At 35.5% G+C, this 20,643-nt stretch overlaps 1 protein-coding gene across 1 annotated transcript in view; it reads left to right on the top strand.

The window, feature by feature from the left end:
• KCNH5 (potassium voltage-gated channel subfamily H member 5) overlaps positions 1–20,643 on the top strand; it is a 273,633-nt gene that overhangs the window by 155,749 nt on the left and 97,241 nt on the right. Inside the window, exon 8 of the mRNA XM_038544896.1 lies at positions 12,176–12,375. Within this exon, the coding sequence (XP_038400824.1) occupies positions 12,176–12,375 (200 nt within the window). The remainder of the gene's footprint in view (positions 1–12,175; positions 12,376–20,643) is intronic.

The raw sequence follows: 20,643 nt of genomic DNA, 5'->3' as shown, positions 1-20,643 counted from the left end.
GTACCTCTCATTGTGCCTATCATTGTTTACATACAGCAGGCACTTAATACATGTATGCTTGATATGTTTGTGAATACCCTGACTATTGGCCAATGCACAGGGGGCCTAATTATATTTATAAAATGGCTAAAATACCATTCTTAAAAAGTTTTGACAGTGTACATAAAACTTACTGTCTTTATGCTCCCACAAACCCATGGTATAATTTCACCAAAAAAGGGAGAGGGTCCCTATCACCGTTCTGTTTCATCTTAGTCAGCAACTTTTGTCAGTCATACTCTTTGTTGAAGAATATCTAGTTATTCTTGAGGATTCTGGAGGAAATAGATGATATTGGTCCTGGCTTAAGAAGCTTAAAGAATACATTCATTCAAGGATAATAATGCCTTTCCTTTGATGAAGTGTTTGCTATGCATTACATGAAATTCTAATAAGGAGTAAGATTGTTCATGCACTGTATAGGCAGCCAGAGAGATACAGTCGTGCTAATGTTCTATTATATTCACATAGTCAGAGAAATCCTCATATCTCTTTATTTATAGAAGGCTAAATTAACTTTCATTTATTCCTTCACTGAGCAAAACTCTGACTTGGTTTGAAAAAAGTCAAGGATATAATTTTTTACACTCCGTAGCTTAGAGTCTAGGGGGGGAAGTGATAAAATAAATGAGAAAAAAAAATGTACTGAGTCTGGCAGATAGATTACTTTTTCCCATTGTAGAGATCCTGCAGTTTCTCTCAGAGTGCCTTTTCCTTCTAGGCTATGTGCATGTACTAAATATTTTTAAGAAAGAAAAAATTAATTCCTGATTAATATTGATATGTATCATGTGTATATATTTAACATTGTATCATGGTGATTAGGGATAAGCAACGTAAACTAGAATTTTCCTTTTATGTTACAGAGATATCAATCAATAAATTTTGTTTTCTACTGTATTAAATGACCATTTAGGTATTGTGGCAACCATAACAGATTTAAGGGCTTAGGAGTCTGTATTCATGTAAGCATATCCTAGTTTAGTGAGGAGCCAAAAACAGTTCTTGGTTCATCTCACCTAAGGGGTGCATCTTGTTTCTATTTGACCTATAATCTAGACCCTAGGAGTATTTGATTCTTTGAGATCTGCTGTTCATACTGAAGAACTTTTGGACATATCACTGATTAGTAAACAGCTAACATGGCTATAATAGGTCTGCTGCGGGATAGGATGGTTATTATTTACAAAATCAACATTAAAATTGATGAGGATGTTGGGTTGTGGAGTTACTGAGGTTGAAGCTCTGACCTGAATTTGGGCAGATTAATTTCCTGAATTTGTTTTCTTATGTTTGTAATGAGGATAAAATAGTAACCTAGGGCGATTATGTGAATTTGATGAGATAACAAAAATAAGGCTTATAATAAGCACTAAGTAAGGTTTGCTATCACCATTAGCATCTTGGGTTTTTAATGACTTCTCATGAATATGTCACCTGAGAGCTAAACTAATTGTCCTTTAAAGAGATTTATAGCTTTGTTCTTTCTAAAAATGCAAATAACTTATTCTTTTTATAAAAATGGTACATGCTTATTGTAAAAATTTAAATGTAGACTACTTTAAGGAACATAAAATCACCACAAATTCTATTTTCCTAATACAACAACTATTAACATTTTGTAAACATCCTTCTAGTCATGTTTCTATGTATACTCATAAATTGAAAGCAAAGTTGCATAATAACATCTCTGTCACATTCTATTGGAAGTCACAAAGCCAGCCCAGATGAAAGGAAATCGATTCCACCTATGGTAGAGAAGCATACCAAAGATAGAAAGACAAAGACAAAGACATGTGCATACCAAGATAGAAAATAAATTGTGATCATATTTGAAATCCACTGCAAGGGAATTGCATGATCAAAAATTTGGAAGTAAGAATGAATCGTATTGAAGGTCAGCAAGAAGATAGTTTGCAAGAGTATATGAGAAGCTCTTGGCTATTCTACAGGTACTGTTCTTAGGAGTCCTCAGGTTGTTGGCAATGCCACTTCACTTTTGGATCTTGAATCAATAATACTTGTGTTTTGGCACTAGGTATCTTAAGATTATTCAAATATTATATCTGGTGCTTCCATCTTAAGGTAAGCATAATAGTAACATCCACTTTATAGATATATAGAAAGAGTAAATGATTTAGTGTTACTTTCTACTTATGTTTCTTTTTATATTCTGATGCTAAAGATTACAAAAATGACTTGCAGATATTATTGCTAAAAAACAAAGACTACTGGAAAGCAATTAAAATGTATATCTAATACAAAATAAACAGACAAGATCCATAAGTAAAAGAAATTCCATTTTTACCTTAATTGTACCATTCCAAACTCACTTTATTTTCTCACTTTTTTCCTGTAGCTCATAAAGCTGGATTTATAACTAGATAAAGCAGGTTGACCTTTGCATTCCTTAAGTTGAGGGGTGTAGGAAAATTTCTGTATCAAATCATTGAATTACTATAGTCTGAATCTTACCATTATAGTTTCCTTATTTTTTGTTTTTAGGTTTTTTAAAGAAAGATACAATATAAGAATTTATAAATATCCTGAAAAATACAGCTTATATCATATCATCTATTCATCAGATCAGATCATAATTGAACTTGTGTGTGTGAGAGAGATAAAGAGAGAGGGAGAATAGAGATGGTAGAAGAGAAAATATGCCTTCTCCTAACTTAACAGAGGGAAAAAAAATTGGAAACAAAATAGAAGAACTAAAAGCACATATTATTAGTTAAGTAACTTGTAAAATATAATCTGTACTTTCAGTTGTTCCTAGAAACCAAAACATTAGCAATTTTTTGACATAGAAACATTAAAGAAATCCCTTTAATTGCAAAAACAGAAAGGTCCATCATGCTATCTTTTCCAAATTGGTGTTCTGCTTTTTTGTGTTTGTGCTGTTCTTTGCCCAGCTTGGCATCACCTGAAATGAATATATCTTATTTTCCTTAGTCATTTGTACTCACCTGAAGTTTTAGTGTTTCTTTGTAACTATGATTTTTGAAACATAACATCAAAATAAAAGTATCTCTTTTCCCCTGCAGGCATGTCTGAGTGACTGTATCACTAGCAATCTCTATCTGTGTGCCTTTTTATTTCCAAATCTCACATTTATCCTTCCTCTGTTTCTTTCTAAGATGGCTTTAGAATTTCTGAGAAACAAAAGAAGAGTGACCAGCATTCCAAGGATGGCAGATTGAGCAGGTCCCTTGCTTGAGATGGTGCTTAGTACCTAAGACAGCTCCCTCTAAAGTGTGTGTGTGTGTGTGTGTGTGAGAGAGAGAGAGAGAGAGAGAGAGAGTGAGAGAGAGAGATCTCACCTTCGTATCAGCTGGGCAGTGTACCAACCAGGAGGATGTGATGTCCTAAGCAATGAGGTAGGCCCCTGTAAGAAGGGGGCTCAGGGTGGTAGTAGGTATATGAAAGAGAGGGATGAAATGGGCACTAGTGGGGAGCTGCAACCTCTAAAGATAATACTAATTTTTGGTTGTCTTTGGTTGCCTGATATATTTTGATATTTTTTAGGAACTACTGTTTGATTCATAATAAGCAAATTTGAAATGATGAGGTCAGTATTTTATGAGCATCTATTATTATCAATCTATTATTATTACTCCTCTTATTTCAGAGTCCTTTTTTATATTTTCCATCTAATCTTTATCAAAGCTACAAAAATTTCTATAGCTATATAATCAAGGTAAATGTACTAATTTCACTAGAAGTGTAAATGAATTGTGCTGGATTAGAGAGAAAAATAAAATGGATTTGCTTAGCATAAAAAATAGAATAGCTATCATAGAAAGATGAAGTGAAGCTATTTTGATTCTTTGTTTTTACTTGAACTTTAATTTCTTAGAGTTCTTTGAATGAACAATCCTCTTATATCTTTCCATTCAACTCCTCTTTTCTTCCATCTTTGATGTTACATTAGTAATTTATTAACATAAGTTTCTGTTATGTATTAATTTCATTAAATTAAGTGACTCAGGGTATATAGGAAATAATATCAATAATCACTTCATGTAATTATTGAGACTATTTTGATGTAGTCAGTTGTTATGACACTCATGGGATCATCCATAAACTGGTGCATTCTGTCTAATATTATGCTATAATTTGCTTAGCTCCAAAAATTGTCCCTCTGTGTCCCAGTGCATCTCACTAGTTGGCATTTAATTCAAATAATGATTTAATCAACTCGTATTAACTGGAATTACTCCTTCAAAATTCTAACACTTCTTAGAAAGATAGTACATTAAATGGCTTTCAATATTTAACATAAAGTAATAAGATTCATTTCTAACTGGATAATTGGTGCATTTCAGGTACTAGATAGAATGGGGCATAGATTAAGTGAAGACCGGAAAAGAAAATTTCTGCTCATAAGTAGATGCCTAGAGGGTGCCTACATATGTGGGTCATTGCAAAAGAGCATCCAGGGAAACCAGGAGCCATTATAAGAGAATTGGAAGGAGAAGAAGACTTCGAAACCACAGGTTTCTGAAGATCAGCTTCTTCACTTTGTTCTAAGACCAACAGGAATCATATCATATATTTTAACAGGCTGGGAGCTATCCATACAATCACAGATTGATGGGACATCTTCCTTCTACATCTTGAATATCATTATTAAAGGTGGACTTTAGTGAATGTAAATAGAAATGGAAATGATGGTTAAAGCACCTACATGGTTTAAAGGTTACCAGAAATGCATTTTCATAGCAACATTTTTAATTGCTTATTCTAAGGCCAATATTTACTTGCCAAGATTTATAAGAAGGTAATTAGGAAAAGTAAATGTTGGATGTCATCATGAACAGGCACAAAAAGTCTAAAAAGTACAAATCATTAATGAGATGAATGGATGCAGCTTGACCTAAGGAACAAACAAAATGAAGTGACTGGAGAATGTAATTCCTTCAGAGACCCAGATATCATCATCTTATCTGTTTTAGTGAGGAACTCCTAAGAGTGGAAGCTGAGTTACAATTAATTTGCTCAGCATAGATTTTTGTTTGATTCTGTAAATTACTTAACCATAAGAAATAAACTATATTTAGTTTATATACTTAGACTGGCTCTAAGTTTATTTGTGAATTTTTGTAACCTATGAAAAGGAAAAGATCATTAGCCTTCTTTCAAAGAATGTGATTTGGGAGAATTAAAGACTGTATTTTTTCTATAGAAAGTAGTGCTATTACTTGGGAACAGGAACTGCATCTTTTTATCATCATATCCTTAGTGGCTAGTGTAGTGGCTGGTATAAAATAAATGTTCAGTATATATCTACTGAAGTCAACAATGTGAATGAATAATGAAATAAATGATTAGTAATGGCATTATTCAATCTTTTAATCTGTGCCTCCTTTCGAAAACATTAAACATTCATGACTTTAATGCTTATATTATAAAAATAATAGATGTTTTAGAATTTGAAAATATAAAGTATATGAAAGGTTTTAAAACTATCTCCTAAAATATACTATTGAGTTCTGATGTGCATTGTAAGGAGATCACTCCCCTCATCCCCCAGTTTTCTATCCTGTTGAGAATCATTCTATTTTATTAAGGTTTAAATTATTTTAGTTGTATAACTAATCAAACATAGCAGCTTAAAATAAGAATAGCCATTTATTTTACTCTTGAATCTAATTTATGCATGGATAGGAGGGCATGACTTATTTCTGATCCATGTGGTATCAACTGGGGTGGCTTGAGTGGGTCTAGAAATCCACTTCTTAGTTGGTTCAGCCACAGACATGGCTGGTTAGCTGATGTTGTCAAGATGTGTGCTGCACACATAGTTATGGGTTGATGGATCATTTTCCTTCATGTCTTTTATAACTAAAAAAATATTTTACTTATTTATTTTGAGAGAGAGAGAGAGCATACATGCGTGAGAGTGTGGGAGCAGGGAAAGGGGCAGAGGCAGAGGCAGAGGCAGAGGGAGAGAGACAATCTCAAAGCAGTCAGCCTGGAGCCCAATACAGGGCTTGATCTCACAACCCTGACATTATGATCTAAGCCAAAATCAAGAGTCGAACTTAACTGACTTGCCACCCAGACACTCCTCCTTCATATCTTAACTATGATTATTAAATGGAAATAGAAATAAAAAGTGATTACTGAATCACCTATATAGCCTTAAGTGTTGCCAGAGATGTCTTCTTACATCAATATTTTAAATTGCCCAGTTTAAGGCCTGTGCTTAGCTGGGAGCTCAGCTATGGCTATTGGCTAGGTACCTTGATTCCTCTTTGTGTAGCCCTCTTTAGAAGAGTGCTTGGACTCCTTCAGGACATGGAAGGTACAACCAAAAGCTAGTGTTCAAACACCAAGGAATTGTAAGTTTCTAGTTTTTTAAGTCTTAGGCCCGGACACTGGCATATGAGCACAGTAACTGTATTCTATTGGTTAGTCATAGAGTAGGCCTGAATTCAAGGGGAAGGGGTGTAGATACTGCCTGTCAGTGGAAAAGTTGTCAGAGATTTGTGGCCATCTTTAATCTACCACAGTTATCTTCAAAATCATTTCTTCGTGTAAGAAAATATAAGACTCTTTAGATAAGGTATTTACTAATCTGTATGCCAGAATTACTAAGACTTTAAATATCAGGAGCTTGCAAAAGTAGCTTGTCTAAATTTGTCTTAAGCTTAAAAGGCTAAGGGAATGCATATAAAAAGAGGCTTATCAAATTTTAATAAATTAGCCTAATTATGATTAATAAAGTAGGTGAATTGACTATATAGCATTGCATTCAAAGGGTAAAATTGTATAAGAGACCTTTACAAAACTGGCCAAGCCAAGCATGGGCATTATGTTTGATGAATGATAATGGGCCTTCCCAATTTATTTATTATCTTAATATAGCCAGGACATGTGTCACCTTAGCTTCTAAATATTTTATTCTCCTACTCTCATTAATAATGTATATTCCATCTGTGATAGTAGTTCATCTACTATCACCAGTAGTGAGACTTTGATTAGCAAAAAGGATGTTTCTGAAAAAAACGTTCCTTAGGTTTTTGGTGTATACTGGAAAAAATATAAATATATATAACATTTACTATGTTCCAGAACCTGGTCTGTCTTCTAGAAATACAGTAGGGAACACAAAAGACAAGGCTTGAAATACAGTGGTAAGCAAAAAGAACAAGGCCTATGCCTGCACTCAGAGAATTTGCATTTCTAATGGGGAAGATTGATAAGCATATAAGTGAGTAAATAAATAAATAAGTAAATAAAGTAGTGATAAAAAAGATTAAGAATTTAGGTGTAGTAAGGTAATAGAGAGTGATCTAGGAGAAAGGTGATGTTTAACAGAATGGGAGAAGATATTTGCAAATGACCTATCAGATAAAGGGCTAGTATCCAAGATCTATAAAAAACTTATTAAACTCAACAGCAAAGAAACAAACAATCCAATCATGAAATGGGCAAAAGACAAACAGAAATTTCACCAAAGAAGACATAGACATGACCAACAAGCCCATGGGAAAATGCTCCGCATCCCTTGCCATCAGGGAAATACAAATCAAAACCACAATGAGATACCACCTCACACCAGTGAGAATGGGGAAAATTAACAAGACAGGAAACAACAAATGTTGGAGAGGATGTGGAGAAAGGGGAACCCTCTTTCACTGTTGGTGGGAATGTGAAGTGGTGCAGCCACTCTGGAAAACTGTGTGGAGGTTCCTCAAAGAGTTAAAAATAGACCTGCCCTACAACCCAGCAATTGCACTGCTGGGGATTTACCCCAAAGATACAGATGCAATGAAACGCCGGGACACCTGCACCCCGATGTTTATAGCAGCAATGTCCACAATAGCCAAACTGTGGAAGGAGCCTCGGTGTCCATCGAAAGATGAATAGATGAAGAAGCTGTGGTCTATGTATACAATGGAATATCATTCAGCCATTAGAAACGACAAATACTCACCATTTGCTTCAACGTGGATGGAACTGGAGGGTATTATGCTGAGTGAAGCAAGTCAATCGGACATTATATGGTCTCATTCATTCAAGGAATATAAAAATAGTGAAAGAGAATAAAGGGGAAAAGAGAGAAAATGAGTGGGAAATATCAGAGAGGGTGACCGAACATGAGAGACTCCTAACTCTGGGAAATGAACAAGGGGTGGTGGAAAGGGAGGTGGGTGGGGGGTTGGGGTGACTGGGTGATGGGCACTGAGGGTGGGCACTTGACAGGATGAGCACTGGGTGTTATTATATGTTGGCAAATCGAACTCCAATAAAAAAATACACACACAAAAAAAAAAGAAAAAGAAAAAGAGAGAGAGAGAGAGATAGAGAGAAAGGTGATGTTTGGAAAAGGTAGTCATGGAAGCCCTCTGTGGTGAGTTGGATTTTAAGCAAATACTTGAATGAGGAGAGAAAATAGACCAGGTGAAGATCTTAGAGAAGAGTACTGTAGGCACTATATATAATGAAATATTACTCAGCCATAAAAAGAATAAGCTCTTGCTGTTTGTGGTGACACAGATAGACTTAGAAGGTATTATGCTATGTGAAATAAATCAGAGAAAGACAATACCATATGATTTCGCTTATATATAGAATCTAAAAAAAAAACACAAAGCAAAACAAATGAACAAAGAAACACAAAGCAGAAGCAGACCCATAAATACAAAGAACAAACCGATTGTTGCCAGAGGGGTCAGGGTAGGGGATAGGCAAATTGGGCAAAGGGGACTAGGAGATACAAACTTCTAGTTAAGGAATGGATAAGTTGCAAGGATAAAAGGTACAGCATAGAGAATGTAGTCAATAATATTGTAATAGCATTGTATAGTGACAGATGGAGCATAGCATAACATATAAACTTGTGGAATCACTATGTTGTGCACCTGAAACTAATGTAACATTGTGTGTCAACTATACTTCAATTTAAGGAAAAAGAAAATTAGGGGAATCAATGGAAGGAAAAATGTTATTCCCTCTGGTATTAAGTACTGCTCCTCCCTCCCCAAATTAAGACCCAAAGAGTTTTTAAATATTCAGTTATTACAACCTTTTGGGGTAATCTGTTGTTTCCCAATCAAGGCAGAATGAGAGGAAGACCAATGATTCTCCAAGGGATTAGAGGAATACTATTAAATTAAAATGATAAGATTAGTTGATGATTGCCACGTTGTCAAATATAAAGGCTATTAAAAATAGACATTTTGGGGGCACCTGGGTGGCTCAGTCAGTTTAAGCATCTGACATTTGATCTCAACTCAGGTCTTAATCTCAGGGCCATGAGATTGGGCTCCACGCTGGGTGTGAAGGCCACTAAAAATTTTTTTTTTTTTTACATTTTGGCAAATACACATACCACACAGAGATGTACACATTTATCTTGGGAACAGAGTCTGGTGGGAAGCAGTGTTTTGCTTGCTATGGAATATTGTACTTTCTCTTACTATAGTTTTTGAAATGTATGATAGTCCTAAGCATTGAAAATATTAAGGAAGAAGAAGTTTCTCTTTTCAAAAATATAGATATATTACACAGATCTACTCGTGATAAAATTTTATAAAATCACATACGAAGAATGCATCTAAAACAATGGTGAAATATGAATAAGATCTATGGTCTTATTAATTGTATTGTGCCATTTTCAATTTCCTGGTTTTGATAAATGACTTTAGTTGTGTAAGATGTCATCACTGTGAGAAATTGCATGTGGGTTATACATATGAATTTTCTGCATAATTTTTGCAACTTAGATCAAAGTAAAAAAAATTTTAATATAAATACATGTAATTGAATATCTTACTTTAAATCCTGACCTTGTTTATTAGTCTTATCCAGAGTAGGCTGCCATACTCCCATGAAAATGGGAAGCAGAAGTAGATATCTTTGTAATATGCCAAACTTAATGGGATGTTGATTATATTCTTCATTTATTAATGCTGCACACTTTTAATACTTTGGCAGTTTTATTCATGTTTTAGTACTTAAACTTTTTATATGAACCGAATGTGTGCATATTTAATGTACCCGAAAAGATGAAATGTGTGGTGATTTGTTAAACTAAAAGGCAGTAGTAAGACACTTTGGCAAATACAGCATATTGCAAGCATTTTAGGGAGCCAAACAACCTAAACATGTCAAAATAATAGGTAGTTCTGTGATATTTATTGACAACTTATAATAGCTGAACAGTAGTAAAAAATGATTGTAGCCTTATTTCATTAACTTCTGAAATGTTCGTTATTTTAAAAACATAAATTTTCTTTATTTTTCTTTCCTGAAAATGAAAACTTCCATATTTGTTATACGATTCATCTGTCATTATTTTGTTTGTATTTCTGTATTTGTCTTTCCTAATATCAACAATGATGGAATAGAGATATTAAATCTATGATTACCTATTTTTTGTTTTTAAATATATATATATTTAAAGATTTAAAGATCCATCTTGCCACTGGCAACGACATGGATGGACCTAGAGTGTATAATGCTAAGTTAAATAAGTTAGAGAAAGACAAATACCATATGATTTCACTTATATGTGGAATTTAAGAAACAAAACAAATGAACAAAGAAAAAAAAAGAGACAAACCAAAAAACAGACATTTAACTATAGGGAATAAACCAATAGTTCCCAGAGAGGTTGTGGGTGGAGAGGATGGATGAAACAGGAGAAGGGGATGGAGAAGTACATTTATCTTGATGAGCCCTGGGTAATGCATAGAATTATACTGTACACTTGAAACTAATATAACTGTAAGTTAACTACACTGGAAGTAAATGAATGAATGAATGAATGAATGAAGAAATGTCAGCACTATATTGTTCCTACTCAATTTTAACAAAATATCATCAGTCTTAAAAATTGTTCTGAACTGGCATCAAAATCCCTAAATAACAGCAAAAAACAACTGAGTAAATGCTTATAAAATCATAGCTTTCTGTGGTGAAATTATAATTTGTTATATTCAAAGAATAACTGTTCTTAAAAAAAATGAATGATTTTCTGAAAATAGTTTAAGGTTTGGAAATTGCTTCACTAGCTTGATTTTATACCACTTTCATCAAATGGATTTGGCTGATGAAACTGAAATGAAATAGACTGTACTGAGTTTAGAGGAGTCATTTTTCAAATGCTTAGAGGAGGTAGAATGGAAGTGACCACTAGCTGATGCCCCATTCTTTTGTGAAATGCTTATGGAATGTATGTGGTTACTAAACATTGTGTTTATGAATATTAGGGGGAATAAAGTACTGCCCCTTTTCAAAAGAGCTTACTGTCAATCAAGGAATGGAACCAAAGGGACAGGGTACAGTGGGGTGGGTGGGACTGGAGGTATGTTGAGTTTAGGCTGAACTCAATTATTTTTAAAAAGCTTTTACAAGATGAAGTCAACATTAGTAGCCCTCCCACATCTGAAAAGAAAAGAGTTGGTAAATTATGGGTTGAGGGAGGAGGTAGCAGTCACGGGCATTAAAATCCCTACTGCACTCATAGGACTTTATAGATATATAGCAATGGTTTGCAAGTTGACTTTACTCTTAATTAAAATGATGGAATCAAATAAATTACAATACTGGGATTAAACATGATATTAAACATGAGTTTAATAACTGGAATTTTCAGGCACTTGTAAAGTTTTAATTTAGCTATTTATTCCAGTCCTGTTTCCTTCTTTAAAAAATAGAACTCTTTAATTTGTCCTAACTCCCCATATTTCTGATGTTCTCTTAAAAATATTTATTAGCAGAGAAGTATTCCAAAAGCTGAAAGAGACAAGCAGTGAATCATCAATCCCTGGAAAATTTAAATTGATCAGGCTTCATTCAGGAGGACACGGCAGCAAAATATCTTTTGCCTAAAGCTAGAATTTCTTTGGCAAATTCTAACTTTGGATTATCTAATTCTTCACTCTCATGTTTTGCCACATTGACTAGGAAGGCACCTACACATAAAGTCACGTTTCTCATACTGATGGTAACATTTACTGAATGAATACCAAATTCCAGGTACTCCTTTCAGGGGTTAATATGCATTAATCTTTAAAAGTTTATAAAAATATCTGTCAAATTATTCATTGATTTGGCCAATATTCATATTTATTTTTCACTTAGGATATTTATTTTATTTTCATTATTTCTTCTCTTTCAGCTCTTCTTTATGCAACTATTTTTGGAAATGTTACCACAATTTTCCAGCAAATGTATGCCAACACCAACCGATACCATGAGATGCTGAATAATGTGCGGGACTTTCTGAAACTCTATCAGGTCCCCAAAGGCCTTAGTGAACGAGTCATGGATTATATTGTCTCAACATGGTCCATGTCAAAGGGCATTGACACAGAGAAGGTATGGGTTATTATTATTGTTGTTATTTATTTTTCATTTCATTAGGATCTACAGGCAGCTGAAGATCTGCCTGTAGCTTTCTCACTCATATATTGCTTGTATAATTGCTTCATAAGTGTTCCTCTGTTTTTCATAAGTAACATATCAATCAATCGTAGTATCTATTGAGGGCTTAGAAGGTGCAAAGCACTCAACCATGAATCATTAATTTGGAAATTGTGGTTTCTGAAAACAACTAATTACTCCATTTCCCTAAAACACTTGTAACCAGAGTAATTTGCTGCATTCCTCTAAAACTAAGTGCTGCTATCTCTCCTGGTCAATTTTATTCTTGTTTTCTCCTTTCATTTTTTACCTATTTAAAATTTAGAAAGAAACTTCCTTGCTTATGAACTAAAAAATGTATATGTCTTCAATGCTGTCCTCCACTCAAATCTTTCCTGTCTCTCATACATGTTTACAAAACAACTTTTGATTCTTTATTTTCCTCTTTTCCTTACACATATCTATAAAGTGGATACCATCTTCCCATTCATCTGACATCTCTAATTTCTTGCTTATCTCTTCATGAAACCTCTTCTAATTTTTCCCATCTATCTCATGTTAGGGGCAAAGGAGGACTCAAAGTCCTCCTTAAAATAAACAAAACCAAATTAAAAAAATAAATTCTCACTTCCTACACCCAGCTGATTCACGTCAAATATGTATGGGGGATGATATGTAGGGCTTGTGCACGAGTTTTAGAGAAAACCAGTGTTGAGCTCTTTTTCTTTGTAAGCATCCGTGGATATGATTATTTTTAGGTACTGAATTTTGACATGATAATCAGATAGTACATTACTTTCCTTGCCGTTTCCCACAAATTTGATTTGTTCTTTTAATCATATGATGTTGACTTGGAGTTTTTCTTTAAGGTGTTCAATAAGCACCTTTCAATGTCAAAGGAAAAGAGCAAATGAGCAAAGTACATGTTCAGCTGGAGGAATTTCACTTAGGTAGTTTTAAGCCAGAGCAGCTACTGTTAAGAGAGGATGGTTGAGGGGATATTTAGGGACTGCATCTGGAAGAGTTGAGGGAAGGAAGCCTTCAAAGGAAGTGCAGGTGAGATCCTTGGGGGTAATTATTCGAGGGATCAAGAAAGAGGGTGAGATTTCTCCCTCTTTCAACATTTTATGAGCTGTGGTATTAATTTTCTAGTTAAATGGCCATTAAAATAGAATGTGTGGGATCCCTGGGTGGCGCAGCGGTTTGGCGCCTGCCTTTGGCCCAGGGCGCGATCCTGGAGACCCGGGATCGAATCCCATGTCGGGCTCCCGGTGCATGGAGCCTGCTTCTCCCTCTGCCTGTGTCTCTGCCTCTCTCTCTCTCTCTCTCTCTCTCTATCTCTGTGACTATCATGAATAAATAAAAATCTTTAAAAAAAAAAATAAATAAAATAGAATGTGTGACTACAGATGGGGAAAGGACAAACTACATTCTGTGGAATTTGATTTATATATGCCTGAGCCAAACAATATATGGTTAGAGGGGAGGGTATACAGAGAAGGAAGAGAACCTTTCACAGGGTACAGTGAGACTCAGTGTTTTAAGTATTAAGATGTTAAATGCATGTTGTCCTTTGAGGTCCACATTCAGTGAAACAGATCAAGAGGCAAAGGTGTACCTTATCAAACACCATCTCAGTCAGAAGCTTTTCTTTTCAGAAAATGCAGTATGGTCAACCGGTAGCTGGCAGAAAACACCAGCAAGATGATGTAATAAGGGCCTTTTACGTTTGAAGAAACTGACTCATAGCCTGTGCCACAGCCTGGCAGGTTTTGAGTCCCTGCTACTTTCTGTATTCCCAGATGCTGGGTTAGTTCAGGAAGGAAGCTGACTAGATTCTCAAAAGTTTCCCCTCAAGGACCTGCTCACCTGTCTGCCTCATGATATAGTTAGGGTATGACACTCTGACATGTGCTGTGTCCGGAAATGCACATGCCATGCAGCAGGAAACAATTTCTGAGATCCTATTATTTACTTTTTTTTTTTTTTTTTTTAAGATTTTGTTTATTCATGAGAAACACAGGGAGCCCGATGTGGGACTTGATCCTGGGTCTTTGAGATCACACCCTGGGCTGAAGGTGTTGCTAAACCACCTGGGCTGCTCTTTGTTTTTGTTTTTATCCATTCATCTTTCATTGGACACCGAGGCTCCTTCCACAGTTTGGCTATCGTGGCCATTGCTGCTATAAACATCGGGGTGCAGGTGTCCCGGCGTTTCATTGCATTTGTATCTTTGGGGTAAATCCCCAACAGTGCAATTGCTGGGTCGTAGGGCAGGTATATTTTTAACTGTTTGAGGAACCTCCACACAGTTTTCCAGAGTGGCTGCACCAGTTCACATTCCCACCAACAGTGTAAGAGGGTTCCCTTTTCTCTGCATCCTCTCCAACATTTGTTGTTTCCTGCCCTGTTAATTTTCCCCATTCTCACTGGTGTGAGGTGGTATCTCATTGTAGTTTTGATTTGTATTTCCCTGATGGCAAGTGATGCAGAACATTTTCTCATATGCATTTTGGCCATGTCTATGTCTTCCTCTGTGAGATTTCTCTTCATGTCTTTTGCCCATTTCATGATTGGATTGTTTGTTTCTTTGGTGTTGAGTTTAATAAGTTCTTTATAGATCTTGGAAACTAGCCCTTTATCTGATATGTCATTTGCAAATATCTTCTCCCATTCTGTAGGTTGTCTTTGAGTTTTGTTGACTGTATCCTTTGCTGTGCAAAAGCTTCTTATCTTGATGAAGTCCCAATAGTTCATTTTTGCTTTTGTTTCTTTTGCCTTCGTGGATGTATCTTGCAAGAAGTTACTATGGCCGAGTTCAAAAAGGGTGTTGCCTGTGTTCTTCTCTAGGATTTTGATGGAATCTTGTCTCACATTTAGATCTTTCATCCATTTTGAGTTTATCTTTGTGTATGGTGAAAGAGAGTGGTCTAGTTTCATTCTTCTGCATGTGGATGTCCAATTTTCCCAGCACCATTTATTGAAGAGACTCTTTCTTCCAATGGATAGTCTTTCCTCCTTTATCGAATATTAGTTGACCATAAAGTTCAGGGTCCACTTACTGGATTCTCTATTCTGTTCCACTGATCTATGTGTCTGTTTTTGTGCCAGTACCACACTGTCTTGATGACCACAGCTTTGTAGTACAACCTGAAATCTGGCATTGTGATGCCCCCAGATATGGTTTTCTTTTTTAAAATTCCCCTGGCTATTCGGGGTCTTTTCTGATTCCACACAAATCTTAAAATAATTTGTTCTAACTCTCTGAAGAAAGTCCATGGTATTTTGATAGGGATTGCATTAAACGTGTATATTGCCCTCGGTAACATTGACATTTTCACAATATTAATTCTGCCAATCCATGAGCATGGAATATTTTTCCATCTCTTTGTGTCTTCCTCAATTTCTTTCAGAAGTGTTCTATAGTTTTGAGGGTATAGATCCTTTACATCTTTGGTTAGGTTTATTCCTAGGTATCTTATGCTTTTGGGTGCAATTGTAAATGGGATTGACTCCTTAATTTCTCTTTCTTCAGTCTCATTGTTAGTGTATAGAAATGCCACTGACTTCTGGGCATTGATTTTGTATCCTGCCACGCTACCGAATTGCTGTATGAGTTCTAGCAATCTTGGGGTGGAGACTTTTGGGTTTTCTATGTAGAGTATCATGTCATCGGCGAAGAGGGAGAGTTTGACTTCTTCTTTGCCAATTTGAATGCCTTTAATGTCTTTTTGTTGTCTGATTGCTGAGGCTAGGACTTCCAGTACTATGTTGAACAGCAGTGGTGAGAGTGGACATCCCTGTCTTGTTCCTGATCTTAGGGGAAAGGCTCCTAGTGCTTCCCCATTGAGAATGATATTTGCTGTGGGCTTTTCATAGAAGGCTTTTAAGATGTCGAGGAATGTTCCCTCTATCCCTACACTCTGAAGAGTTTTGATCAGGAATGGATGCTGTATTTTGTCAAATGCTTTCTCTGCATCCAATGAGAGGATCATATGGTTCTTGGTTTTTCTCTTGCTGATATGATGAATCACATTGATTGTTTTACGGGTGTTGAACCAGCCTTGTGTCCCAGGGATAAATCCTACTTGGTCATGGTGAATAATTTTCTTAATATACTGTTGGATCCTATTGGCCAGTATCTTGTTGAGAATTTTTGCATCCATGTTCATCAGGGATATTGGTCTGTAATTCTCCTTTTTGGTGGGGTCTTTGTCTGGCTTTGGAATTAAGGTGATGCTGGCTTCATAGAACGAATTTGGAAGTACTCCATCTCTTTCTATCTTTCCAAACAGCTTTAGGAGAATAGGTATGATTTCTTCTTTAAACGTTTGATAAAATTCCCCTGGGAAGCCATCTGGCCCTGGACTCTTGTGTCTTGGGAGGTTTTTGATGACTGCTTCAATTTCCTCCCTGGTTATTGGCCTGTTCAGGTTTTCTATTTCTTCCTGTTCCAGTTTTGGTAGTTTGTGGCTTTCCAGGAATGCGTCCATTTCTTCTAGATTGCCTAATTTATTGGCGTATAGCTGTTTTGTTTTTGTTTTTAATGTTTGGTTTGCTTGTTCTTCATTTGTGGTCACAGAAATGTACATCTGATTAGTAAATATCCACAGAAAGTGGAGTCATAGGAAAAAAAGATTGGGAGGCTAATAGTATAGGTAAAATAAAATGTTAGTTCAAATGAAAAGATCCTTAAAGAAAAAAGGCAAAATATTAAAGTGGATTAGCTTTTGGATAAGAAAAAATCACAGATGTGCCTCCTAACTGAATGGAGAGTACAGAAAGAGTAGTGATTTGTTTTGTTTTTTAAAGATTTTATTTCTTTATTTGGGATAGAGAGCACGAGAGAGAGATATATAGAAAGAGCACAAGCAGCGGGGAGGGGCAGAAGGAGAGGGAGAAGCAGTCTCTCCATTGAGCAGGGATCCTGATGTTGGCTGGATCCCAGGAACCTGAGATCCTGACCTAAGTCAAAGGCAAAAGCTTAACAGACTGAGCCACCCAGCTGCCCCAAAAGAGTAGTTTTTGGCTAAATGGAGAGGCAGAGTTAAATAACTGTGGCAAATATGAAAGGTTTGTTGTGCACATATAAAACATATCTAAAGTTTAATGTGACAGCAACTGTCCACGCCTGCATTGATTTCTTCCAGCCTATTAAGAAAATATCATCCAGATGTGTGAGAACTAGCTGTAACAGAACTGTAAATATAGGGATATACACCAAAGTCTGGGCCTGCAATGGAGTTATGGGAGATTCTCATGAATTGTGTAGTCAAGAGGCTGAATTTAAAAATGCATTCTTAAAGAAATGGACTCTGAACTATAGAGAACAAATTGATGGCAACCAGAGGGGAGAGGGTGAGGGTTGGGGGAAATAGGTAATGGAGATTAAGGAATGCATTAGTGATGAGCACTGGGTACTGTATGGAAGTGTTAAATCACTATATTGTACACCTGAAACTAATATAACACTGTATATTAACTAACTGGAATTTTATTAAGTTAAAAAATTTTTAAAGATTTTTAAAAATTTATTTATTCATGAGACACACAGAGAAAGAGGCAGAGACACAGGCAGAGGGAGAAGCAGGCTCCATGCAGGGAGCCTGATGTGGGACTCAATCCCAGGACTCCAGGATCACGCCCTGGGCCAAAGGCAGGTGCTAAACTGCTGCTCCACCCAGGGATCCCTGGTTCTATTCTAGAGCCCAGTCCTTCTACCTCTTTGCTTCTCTGTCCATATTCTCTCCTTCAGTGATATCATACAATTTTATGACTTTAAAAATGTATGCTAACATTGCCCAGATATACACATTCATCTTAGACCTGGTCTTGAACTACAGACTCCCCAATCCAGCTGCCTCCTCACATCCAGTGAAGCTGTCCAGAACTGAACTCTTCATGATCTCCCATAAACCTGCTCCATGGACATTCTTCCCTAATGCAGTTAATGGAAACTCTACCCCGCAGGTGCTTAGACAAACCTCTTCACATTAAAACCACCAAATCCTGCTGGCTCCACCTCCAGTTTTCACCACTCCATCGCCATTTCCTAGTCCAAGTCACCATTATGTTCTACCTGGGTAGAACCAAATAACTGCTCTGTCCCTTTATAGTATATTCTCAGCACAGCAGCCTTTGAGCTTATATGGCTTTCATAATAAAGCTTTCTATTTTTCATCTATCTATCATCTATCTATCATCTATCACATTTTCATCTGTACTGCAAGCTTTTTGGATAATAATACAATTGACTGAGCTTGTTAAAATACAAAGGTGGAAAAAAGGAAATGAAAGATTGATGATAGTAATCAAATACATTCTATAATTCACAATCTTAGCAATATGAGTGTACTTGAGGATGTAGCTTTAGTAAACAGCATCTGAATTTTAACAGTTATCCCGTATTTGATGTCGGAGACCTCTATTTGCCTTCCTGTTCCTCAGTAAGCTGAATACTTTATCTTACTATATGTTTATATCCATTTTGTTGATAATCTCTTTCAGATATTTTATTAATGTTGATTGTTATCAGATTTAATGATGAATATATTCTGAAAAAGATTGAAATGTATGAAGTTAAATGTCTTTGTTCTAATGCTTCTCTTCTCTTGTTAGTTCCAAAGCAGTGAGATTTTTTTCAGTTGCTAATACAATAGAATTTAATGATGCATTGCAGCTAATTAGAGAAGAAACTTCGCCCCAATTACAGACATTTCCTTCTATCATTTCCACATGTTTAGTTTTATAGATTTTTTTTTGAATTCAGCTTTATCTCATAAGCAAATTAATCACTGTGATTTAACTCAGTCTTACCTTGCCTTATGTGAATAATGCTTTCTCTAATACAAATTGTGGCATTTAAGTCAGGACTGACGAAGATCGTAGCATTTCTATCAGGAAAGGTTTTCTTAGGCAAGATATTCTATGTGGAATAGTGCTGAGATTAATTTTATTTAGTTGAAAGTATTTTATTGACTACTAATTGCTATAGTTGCTTTAGATTCTTTTCAAATTTAATAACCAAAATCCATCCTCTGGGCTTTGCTACTCATAACATTCTGTGCACTTAAAAGACTGAGAAATGGGTGGAATGAGTGAGGATTTAAAAAGGAAAAAGGAGATTATGGGGAAAAAATAGAAAGGATGATGAAGCTTAAAACCTTATCATTTTGTATTTTTCACTGTCATTTTTTTCCTAACATGTAATTTGAAAAAGATCAGTAGAAAAAAGCTCTTTGGTCTTCATTTCTTGTTTCATGTGTTTTGTAATAAGCATAAAGTATCAGTAAGAAGATGTCATTATATGAAAAGTTCTGGCAGAATTATGCAAAACATTCAGGCAGAAATACGCCTTTAGAATTTAAACAAATTGAGATTTGAATATTTTAAAATCTTAGATTATTTTTTAACCGTATCTATCAAAGAAGTACTCTACTTCTTCTAAATATGGTTGGCAACTTATTTTTTTTCCTACAAGTTAAAGCAACTTCCTTTTAGTCAATTTACTTTTATCTATTTTTTTAAAATTTAGAAAAGCATATCTAAATATTTTTCATTGTATTCCTAAATGTGACAAACGGGTATGACATCTTCATACCTGGCATCATTTTCTTTGTTCATTATTTAAATATTTCAAGAGGTTCCTATGGCAATGTACAACTGAACCCAAGAGTGAAGGTAACAGCCTTCCCGGGAAAACTGTACAGACAAATGAAGTGTGCTGTGTTAAATAGATCACGTATATACATACATATGAACATTGTAAAATGAAATGGAATTAGTCTTTTTAAAATATTTTTGTTTTATTTTTTATTTTTTTATTTTTTAAATAATAAATTTATTTTTTATTGGTGTTCAATTTGTCAACATACAGAATAACACCCAGTGCTCATCCCGTCAAGTGCCCACCTCAGTGCCTGCCACCCAGTCACCCCCACCCCCCGCCCTCCTCCCCTTTCACCACCCCTCTCGTTTCCCAGAGTGGAATTGGTCTTAATATGGACTAGTAGCACTCTTGTCTTTGGATGCAGAGAAGTAATAATCGTTCCAGTCTATGTTAATCAGATCATACGTAAAATATTGCGTTATATAACTAGCTGGATATTTTTAAAGAAATACTATCAAATGACAGCACACTTACTGGAAAATAACCATGATGGCGTGAAGTTCTGGGAATCTTGTTATATGGTGGATAATGAAAGGAAATATGAATATTTAGCT

Source organism: Canis lupus, chromosome 8 (assembly GCF_011100685.1).
Source record: "Canis lupus familiaris isolate Mischka breed German Shepherd chromosome 8, alternate assembly UU_Cfam_GSD_1.0, whole genome shotgun sequence".
NCBI lineage: Eukaryota > Metazoa > Chordata > Mammalia > Carnivora > Canidae > Canis > Canis lupus.
Note: the sequence above shows the minus strand (reverse complement) of the source record. Positions and strands in the feature narration are given on the sequence as shown.